This window comes from Lactuca serriola, chromosome 6 (genome assembly GCF_051521515.1).
Source record: "Lactuca serriola cultivar US96UC23 chromosome 6, Lser_US96UC23_V15, whole genome shotgun sequence".
NCBI lineage: Eukaryota > Viridiplantae > Streptophyta > Magnoliopsida > Asterales > Asteraceae > Lactuca > Lactuca serriola.
In genome coordinates, this window is record NC_136413.1 from 133182912 (window position 1) to 133193859 (window position 10948).

General features: G+C 32.4%; 1 protein-coding gene across 2 annotated transcripts; it reads right to left on the reverse strand.

Annotated features, from left to right (window-relative positions):
* Positions 1 to 6113: 6113 nt before the first annotated feature.
* On the reverse strand, positions 6114 to 10168 carry LOC145058558 (putative serine/threonine-protein kinase PBL28). Of its 2 annotated transcripts, none has more exons than XM_079006450.1 (8): positions 9124 to 10168; positions 8788 to 8901; positions 8585 to 8683; positions 7815 to 7991; positions 7642 to 7726; positions 7426 to 7508; positions 7089 to 7265; positions 6114 to 6969 (listed from the first exon to the last, which is right to left on the reverse strand). In XM_079006450.1, the coding sequence occupies exons 1-8, from the start codon at positions 10036 to 10038 to the stop codon at positions 6934 to 6936; spliced, it is 1686 nt and encodes a 561-aa protein (XP_078862576.1). In that variant the 5' UTR covers positions 10039 to 10168; the 3' UTR covers positions 6114 to 6933. The 2 variants fall into 2 exon arrangements, with proteins under 2 accessions (XP_078862576.1, XP_078862575.1); XM_079006449.1 differs by having other exon boundaries at positions 7806 to 7991.
* Positions 10169 to 10948: the final 780 nt, after the last annotated feature.

Here is a 10948-nt window from a genome sequence, read left to right on the forward strand (position 1 = left end):
GGAGATATTAATTGAATTATTTTTTACCATAATTAGATATAGGAAGTTTACCATTATACCCTTTTTAATTTATTTAATGATTTATTATTCTTGAATTCTCATTGGTGCATTTAGTCACACACTATTTGCTAAAAACATTTGAACCTAGCGCTCTCTCTCTCTCTCTCTCTCTCTATATATATATATATATATATATATATATACCTACCTATGGCAGCACCAATTTTCCATGAACTGGAAAGGTAACTCAACCGCATCCCACTCTATGCCATGAATACCAGCAACAAGCCCTTCATCTTGTCTTGTTAGCGTGTGCTGAAGTGCATGACCAAACTCATGGAACACAGTCTCCACCTAAATTAATAACAAAAAATATATGCCCAAACTCAAATAGATTATTCTGTGACAACTTTAACAGAGATTTGCTGGTAGGAAGATGATATCAAAGCATCTTTTGAAAGCCCAATTGACCGTATTGACTCTCCTGATAGCTGGCTTTCAGAAAGCAGTTCCTCCATCTGTATGCGATAATTCATCAAGTTATAGCAGGAGAGAGAGAGAGAGAGAGAGAGAGAGATAGAGATGTTTATATGATATTTGTAAAGTGTAAGATTGAAAACTTACTGTTAAAAGGAGGGATGATTGCTGAAGTGATGACGTATGTGATTTCTCTTGACTCATCAACCAGATGGCGTATCTCATTTCTCTAGTGATGATTAACGAATTGATGCCGATTGAAGGATCTTGCATGTTTAGCCATGGTTCTCTGATTGAAGGATCTTGCATTTTTCATTGAGAGAAGTAGTGAGAGGGCAGAGAGTAGGTGGAGACATCGGTAGGAGACCTTTTGCTGGTGGGAGATCGGAGATTTGGTGATGGTGCGAGTTTGCCGTGGGAGAAAAGAGGAGCGATGAGTATATTAGGGTTTTTTGGGGTATTTGAGTAAGGGAGAGAAGAATGGTGGAAAGAAGGTAAGAACATGGCGGGCCTTTCAAACTTTTCGGAATTCCGTTTCCCCCAAAAGAAGTGATCCCGCGTTTCATTTAAAAAATATAAAGCGCCATACTTAGAGGACACGCATTTTATGTTATGTGCCCTCCGTGTTTTTTTTTTCAATGTGACACTTATTTTAGAACACGTAAAATGCGTGCCTTAAATCCTTCTAATTTTTTGAGAGCCGACATTATTTTTAGGGCACACACTATTGTGTATCATAAAACAACGCGTGTCATGGTTCACATGTTGTAAAAGGCTGTTTTTCTAGTAGTGAGAAAAGTTAGCATGAACGAACCCTCTCTCATATATATATATATATATATATATATATATATCCATGGTGGTGTATTAGATTTAGTCAATATAACCAGGTAAGTAGTATAAGTACTATTAAAGTTATTGAATAGATTAAAGCCATTAGCAGTCTAACATAGACGAACATTTCTAGATTCTTTGGCAAACTCTGGAAATCTTGGATCAAAATATTTGCATGACTTCCCATCAACCAAATGACGCATCATATCATCCACTGAGCGTCCAATATTAGGAAAAATCATATATTACTTTAGTTGTATTTATGGAGCTATACATTCTTCTAAGCCTTAAAATCAAACAGAAGTATTGTAAAACCTTGTGTGGTACTTGCTTTCCCTTTATAGTTGTGTCCAACCATCTACTCTCTTTGCAGATCCAACAATTCTTGATGGAATTATTTTCCTTCGAAAACAAAGCACAGTCATTTTTGCAAGTATGGATGGATTGATATCATAACCCTATCTTTCTCAACTTCTTAATTGCTTCATAGTGTGAGGCTGGAATCTTGCTCTTCGGGAAAGCAGATCTTAGTAAAAAATCAGACGGAATAGATAGAGTATTCACAACAGATAGGCTTTTAAACCCACTTTTTGAATACCTTATCCTATATATATGAATGTGTATTGTATGATTGTTCTTAAGAAAATTTGGCAACATTTCCCCTTAGCTTAAAAGTATATAAAGAAATATATACCCGAGGAGCACAGAGAAAAAAACATCTAAATTTTTCTCAAACAAACATTTATGCAATACACATTCACATCCTAAATGAGATAAAATATTCTAATAGCAATCCAAAAATGGGGACAACCTGAAGTTAATTTCTAAATCAATTTCGAGTGGATATTTCTATGGTCTTGATGATTATAAAGAAAAGACTTAAACTAAAATCAATGATTTAACGTACTTTAATAAGAAAATCAAATTAAAAAATACATTATTTAAACCATAATTTTATGTAATATAATATCAAAAGTACAATGCTATAATAGAAAATAAACAAAAGTATGATGTTATAATTAACAAAAGTAGATACTTTTGTTACTTATAACATCATGTTTTTGTTTATTTTCTATTATAGCATCGTACTTTTGATATTATATTACATAATATAATGGTTTAAATAATTTACCATTTAATTTGATTTTCTAATTAGCTTAATACGTTTATTAATTATAATCATACCTTTGCGAATATGTTTTCACGTAATTTTCTTAAAGCATTCTATTTTAACTTCTTTTTTGTTATTAATTTTTTATCTTCTGCTTTCTTCATCTTTTCATTACTTTTTCCAATTATAGCATAGTACTTTTTCATATAAATATTACTTAAGCACTTATCAATGTAACACTCTTGTCATTTCATATTCAATTATACCATTGTACTTTTCGTAAAGTATCATGTTATAATCAATCACTTATCAATGTAACACTTTTTTATTTCATATTCAATTATAGGATTGTACTTTTCTTAAAGTATGATGCGATTTCATAATTAAGCACTTATCAATGTAGCCCTTTTGCATTTCATATTCAATTATAGCATTGTATTTTTCTTAAAGTAAGATGTTATTCATTTTGGACATTGAATTCCTAATTTAGCAATTAAGCACTTCATTCAATCACAAAATTAAATAAATCTGACACTTCATTTTAGCACTTCATTCTGGTTTAAGCAATTAAGCACTACATTTTAGACATACAATACCGCTTTCATACAATCATACAATACATTTATACACAAAATCAAACAATTTACACCAAATTTCAGTTTCAAACAATTATAAAAATCATCATAGTAGGCATACAAGACATCACAATTTCATACAATTATCAAACCAAAATTTAAAAAAAAAAAAAAAAAAAAAAAAAAAAAAAAAAAAAAACATACTTGTTTTGTGGGCAGTGGTTGCGGGGTTTCGGTGGTTGGTTTCTACAATGTTCCTCTAGTGGTGGATGATGGTTACCGAAAAAACAGCAAATAACAAAAAACTCATAAATCAAATATCCTTACCTGTTGTCGGTGGTGAAGAGAGAGGCTGGAAGGAGAGTAAAGTCGGTCGGTGAAACCCTAACCGGAAAACAATAAAAAAATGGATGGGGTTCAAAGCAAAATAAACCTGAAAAGTGTAGTAAAACTGAAAATTTGGCTTGTGGATAGCTAACCGACGGTCGGGTGAAGGAGGCGGCTAGACGGAACGATTGTAGGTGAAAGATTGAGAGAGAATTTCATAGATTAGTGTCATTGGAAATGAGGGAGAGGAATAGGGTCTGATGGGGTTAAAACCCTAAATCAACGACATGTTATCAGTATAGGGTTAAAGAAATATCATGTTTCATTTTTGTTGCAATTAAACAAAATTTACCGACGACAATTCTCGGTATAGAGTTCACACGAATAACCAATTTTTGTACTGCTGACAAGTCAATGCGAAAACTTACGGAAAAACATCGCTTTTTTTTTTTTTAACATGAATTAGAAGAAAATAGAAAAGTATAGTTTTCGTTACCTATACCAATGACAAGTCATCGTTATAGGATTTCAGAAAACCGCAAAAATATTTTTCGTTTCCACTGACTCTATTGAGAAGACTAGTCATCAGCATAAAGTTCCAGTTCAAAGACACTTGTTCAACTCTGTACTGACGACTTGTCGTCGGTATAGTTGACATTTTAGCAACGTCAACTATCGTCGGTACAATGAGAGATTCTTGTACCAAATAAATATCGAATCGGAAATCAAATGCTTTAAGTAGGCGACATGTCAAGCATCAATCACTGAGCCATAGTCATAAATCAATGAAACACCGAAATATTTAAATTCACCGAAACCGAAACTTGATTGCATGCCTCTTGAGCCAAAGAACACTTTAAAAATGAATGAATAACATCTCCAACTTCCTCAACACAAAATGGACAAAAAGGTGAATCTATCTCCACACATAATCTGTTTATATTAGCACATCCATGGATAATATTGTCAACTCCCTAAATAAGACATTAATCATTATTGGAATCTTTTAAAAAGTTATTTTTTGATTTTATAATTAAAATTATAGTTTTTCAGTACTATAGGTTTTTAGATCTTGGACGCCATAGGGTGTGTATTATTCTCTTTTGGGAGAATTTGTATCAGTTGTGACCTCAATATAGTGACATCCCAGATGCAGTTCTTAGACAAATGTCCACATGTTTGCGAGTAATATAATACTTATTATTGTATCTTCTACTCATTTGTTTTTAGTTTGTATTTTTACCTTTACTTTTATTTTTTTACAGACTACATATAGGTGCATGGTACCAAAAAGAGAGTGCGAACATGCATTTGGGATTTAAGAGTGTGATTAATGATCAATATAGAGACATGATAAGGATATGCGGAAGAGATATGTTAATATTGCATAAGAAGTTGGGAAATCAATCCCCAAAGTTATGCGTCTTACATTGTTGTTTATTTTGTTGAGTCTTATTCTATATAATGTTACTATACATATATTTTTCTTTTGTTAGCACTCGAGCATGAACAAATCGAAATGGCAATCAAAAAGCGGTCAATAGAATCGTAACATCCCTAATTGTAATGAGGTGACATCAAGGCAAACTGTTGGTAGCATAGAATGCACCGAGCATTGAGATAGATTAGTAAGTAATCATAGTTATAAATGTTATTATTCTTGTTTTGTTTTAGCATTAACTAAATATCTTTATACGACCAAGGACACAGGTAACTTATCTTTATCATGTTTGTATATTTATTGTCTCATATTTTTGTGTATGACATTGGTGTTGTTTTGCTAAATTATAGGATGCATATATGTAGTGGTTGGTTAATAAGTATGGTGAAGATCTAGCTAACCACAAGCATGATCCAGAGGCGTGGGTTGAAATCCAACTGAGGAGAAGAGGATGAAAAAAGAAGGGTGCTACCTTCGGTATATAAGCCTCACATATTAATTTTATCGTTTTAGGGACACCATCTTCTCAGTCTACCTAGTCGGACGCATCACGACTAGAGGTATATTGTTATGGTTTAAACTTAAGTAGTATGTTGCTACTAGGGGTTACGTTAATAATAAACAAAAATACACTGATGTTATGGTTTAAAAGGAAGTAGTATGTTGTTATTATGAATAAAATTGATTATAAACAAAAGTGCATTGATATCATTGTGTAAAAGTTAAGTATTTTATTGTTAATTTTGATTAAATTGATAATAAAATAAAGTACGTTGTTATTGTGGTTTAAGAATTAAGTAGTATACTGTTATTATAGATTAAATTAATAATATAAAAAAGTACATTGCTATTATAGTTTAAAATGTAAGTATATTGCTATAACTAAAAACTAAAGTACATTGTTATAATAAACTAAAGTATATTGCTATTATAGTTAAAAAGTTTAGTGCATTGTGCATTGCTATAATAAACTAAAGTACATTGATATTATGGTTTAAGTACCATTTTAAGGTTATAAGGTAAGGAAGTTTCTAACATGTGATAAGTACAAAAGCAAATTCTAGAACAAATGGTGATGGTTTTTTAGAGATTGGGATATGCCCCACCGATATATATATATATATATATATATATATATATATATATATATATATATATATATATATATATATATATATATATATATATATATATATATTAGTTTTGGAAACAACGGAAAATTGCATAAACACTTTGTATTTTTTGCTTTTGTGTTATTTCATAGTTGGTATGGAACAATTGTGTAGAACTTGATATTTGGACACATTTTTTTGTATTTAAACATTTTAATTGCAATCTTTAGTTAGGATTGAGTTTAAACATGATTATTATTATCAACTTTTGAGTATTGGTTTTTTCTATATATTAACCAAAAAAACAACCTTGAAATTTTGGTATTTTACAATTTTTTTAAAAATAGATCGTAAATACCGACGGATTAGATGAAATATCCGTAGTTAAAGGTGTCTACCGTATTCCATCAGTAACTAAGTCAAACATGGTATGCCGCTAATGCATAGCTATTACGTCAGTACTCAAGTCAAACATGGTCAAAGAGGCATTTGTCGCTAAAACGTAGCCAATCCATTGGTAAAGCCGAGCCGTCGGTATGCCGTCGCTAATCTGTCGTTACATATTATCAACTACCTTAAACCTGACGGCCTAGATTTCTTCGACAATCCGTCGGTAAATGCTATCACCGACGGAATACTGACGGATTATATCGTCAACAACTCAGTGCATGGTTGAAAATTACAATCTTTCATTTTTTATTTCCATGCTCTTTATGAGAGTAAACAAATCTTACACACAGCACTAGGAAAATCACATTACTAACAAACAAATTCTTACATCTAATAATAAATGAAACTACATTTACGTCAATTAATTATTGTTCAGACTTCATACTACTAATTGCACATTTGAACCATGCAAACTAACAAAGCAAATTAAGAACACTCAAAATGATATAGACCAGCTTCTATGAGCCGTAAACAATTCTAGGTAGTTGGGCCGAATACCACATTTAATATTTTAAACTTTTAAGCCAAGAATTTATTGGTTAAGTTCAGCTTGTTAAAACTATCTTCAATAACGACCAAGAACCTGTTACATGTAGTATCAGGCTGCTATTTCTCTTCAGCAAGAGCAGAATCCCAACCATCCTGTCGATATACACAAGTATTAATTATACAGAGGAGTGATACCCAAGAGTTCTCATACATCAAACAGTAATAATACATTGCTTCAACGAGCGAAAAACAGAAGATCACTAACTGCATACCTTTAAAATATTGCGAACCTTTCCATATATATACTTTTCCTTCATGCTTGCCCCTCGGTTTTTCAGTGTGCTGGGATCGGTTAGAAGAAGAGATCTCTTGTAAGCTTTACTTAAATATCTAGTTTGCCACTCACCTTTCAGTGAAACCGGTTCCCAGCCACTTTCAGGTCCAAGTATCTGTAAGTTCAAGATTTTAGTTAAAAATCTCCTTACTTGAAAGAAAATAGAGATATGATTTTCATCTCTGTTGCATACTTCTATCCAAAATACTTGCTACTTCTCACGAGGAACTAGTTTATGACAAGTTCTTTGATTTAAGTAGAAAGATTGTACGTACATCTTGTAGGTTTGACAACATATCACCCAAGAAACGTTCTCTTCCATTTGTCCACCTTTTGATATCATCATCATATTTTTCTCCTAAACGATGAATTATAATTGATTAACAAAAAGCTCAACAGACTCTTCCATTCATATGGTATCTTGTTTGTTACGTGACAAAAGAACAGTATTAAAGATGCGACCCATTAATCAAGGTGATGATACCTCTTACCTAGAATACGATTCTGTTGTCTCTCTTCAGAGCGCTTTTTTTGTTGAACAACTTTCTCTTCAGATTCGAATCTCAACACTTCCACCTGTTCACATATAATTAATACATAAACACAAAGGAGTAAACCAAAGCTAGAGTGCCCATAAAACAAACATGAATCTTACACTGCATACATTTAAGATTTCAAGAACCTTCTTACATATATACTTTTCCCTTGTGCTTGCACCTCGTTGTACAAGCCTTACAGCACTAGTAAGATATTCAGCATTCTCGTAATGTTTCCTTACAGCACGAGTGCTCATCATATCTGTCAATGGAACCGGTTCCCAACCACTTTCAGGTTCAAGGATCTGAAATTTCAAGAATTTAGTTAAAATCATGTTATCTGACAGAATCAATTAGAGATATATAATATATTTAAGCTGAAAATTTATCTTCCATGTAATTGTCGTACATAACCTAATTACCAGTTAGTGACAAATGATTTGAACCATTTATATTTGGCAGTTCCCTGCTCCATACTTATTTGGAGTACAAAACTAATATATCGACTACACCTCTTGTTGTTGCATTGTCCATCAATATCATGGAAAATACTTTCTAGTCGTCATATGTAATATTTTAGCACATGTTTTGGTTTAAATAAGAAGGAATTTGATTCGGACACAAGTTTTTATCATAAAAAACAATTATATATATGCTTTTTTAGATGTTTATAGCAAAAAAAAAAAAAAAAAAAAATTGATTCGTACAACAGTTTTTTTGTCATAAACAGCTGTTATATGCTTTTTCGTATTCTACAACCTCTCTAACTCATAAACTTTTGTCTATAGCATATAGCAAAAAACTGTTATATACAATTCAACTCCTGTTCTATTGGCTATGGTAAAAAAAACTATTGTGTACAACCTACTATATGCTTTTTTATTATATTTGTACAAACCTCATGTAGCGTTGAAAGCAATGCACGCAAATTCCCTTCTTTTCCGCTTGACCACTTTTTGATCATCTCATCATCATCATCAGGACTCTTCCCTAATTGCTGAAAATAATTTGTTACCCAAAATTAATGTAAGAGACAGAAGTAAGGCATCAAAACTGGTTAAAAATTTCTATAAATTTCTTTCTTTTCCGCTTGGCCATTACATTTCTCCCAGTTTGTTCCTTTTGAGGAAGTAGAACTCGCTTCTCTTGTATCACATACGGTGTTGAAGACGATGCCCAGTTCACAATATTCAAAACAGGGACATTTCTTTGCTCCTAGGAACACCAACAAACGAGTTATGAACTAATTAATGATTACAAAAACAAACTTCCAAAAACATTATTTATATAGTCTATTAAACTTATTGACTGTCTGATCACATTCTGTATATTTTGGGTTAGATTGTTGTTTCTAGGCTTACTATTTCAATTGTTTTGTTAAACCTTTAATGATTTTAGCCCAGAAATGAAGGGGAAATAGTTATATATAGAAGATACCTGATATTCGAGTGCAGTTTCAATCTTTTTCACGATCAACTCCATAGAAGGGCGGTTCTTTTGCTCTCTTTCCAAACATTCATACGCGAGTGTTACAAAGGTATCAAAAGATTTTTCTTCCATTTGTTGCAGTAGATTAACATCGATAATTGTATCCCTGATTTTCTCTTTAGAAGAGTTCTTCACAAATGCAGGTAGGGATCTTCGCATATCATCATAACTATAATCAACACAGAGCCTTGAGCACAATACTTCAAATAGCACTACGCCGAAAGAATAGACATCTGATTCTTTCTTGTAAAATGATGTTTCTAGAAACACAGGATCACTATACCCAAGAGTGCCTTTGGGTTTAGAGACTAGAATCGAGTGTTTTTGGTTTGAAGGGCTATATTTGGAAAAGCCAAAATCAGCAATTTTTGCATTCCAATTTTCGTCCAACAAGATGTTAGCACTTTTGATATCACGATGTAGGACTCTTTGTTGACCTCCCCTTGAATTGTGAAGGTACTCCAAGCCACGTGCAGCTCCAAGACATATCTTGAGACGTTGAACCCATGTCAACTTGGGGTCACGTAGATGATTTTCAAGGCTTTTCTTTGGTGCATATTCATACACAAGGATCCTTTCCTTACTTTGATTGCAGAAGCCGAGGAATAAGATGATATTTTCATGTTTATATTCGGAAAGCAACACGATATCTCTCCAAAAATCAGCGTCCCCATGATTATTTGAAGGATTCAAGCGCTTTACAGCAGCCATGGTTGAACCGTTAGATTGGAGGAATTCTCCCCTATACACTTTCCCAATTCTACCTTCGGCAATGAAGTTGTCATCACCGAAGTAGTTGGTGGCCTGTTTTATGTATTCAAGTGGAATTTCGAGGTGCTGATACTCACACATGAAAGAGGACATTGTGAGAGTTGTCGACTAAAATGGAGATTATAATCGGAAGGATTGAGAGAAGTAAGCTAATTAATGATACAATTTTTTTCGAGTAACATGATGTTGTATTTAACATAATGGATGATGCTTAGTCAGTCAACTCCCCCCTCCTTCCCCGAATAACCTTCTATCTCAAGGACATACATGATAAAAATGAACATTAAATTTTTAAATCGTTCTATTTATAATATAGATTTTTATAAAACTGGTTGGGACTTCTTTTTACCAATTTTTTCTTTAAATATAGTTCATTGTGGACTTGGCTAGTAAATGACACATGACGTATATGGAATATAAAGTGTTGATGTTTGATTTTAAAATGTAAAAGTATAGGAGACGTTTATGTGGTATGGCCTAATTACCTTTAATAAATAAACACACCATTAGGAAATTAAATTGGACAAAATAGTAGTCAAAAGGTTTTCATTTCTTTTTTTAAACAGCATGCAAAATTCTAAAAAACTAGTAAAAAGTTACAAGGTACAAATAAAAACAGAAACATAAAACCAGAGAGATCGACAAGAGAACAAAAAATTAAAGACAATTGGGTTTACATTACAAAGGTCAAAAAAAGAGAACGCAGAAATCGAGGTTTTTATTTATTTATTTTGGGTAATTAGGCCATAGTAAACCAAGAATCGATCTCACACTCTATAACAATGAAAAGTCAAATTAGATTTTCATCCTAGGCCTAGTTTTAGTCAATCATGTCTTAACGCATATTGAACATATTTCAAAATTACCATTTATGATTTATGTTAAATACATAACATCATGTTAGTTTTTTCTTCCAGTCACTCACATCATTAGTCGAGTACTAAAGCAATGTCGTCCTCTTTCACCATAGAGTTTGGGCACCCCAAAAATCCACAGCTACCTA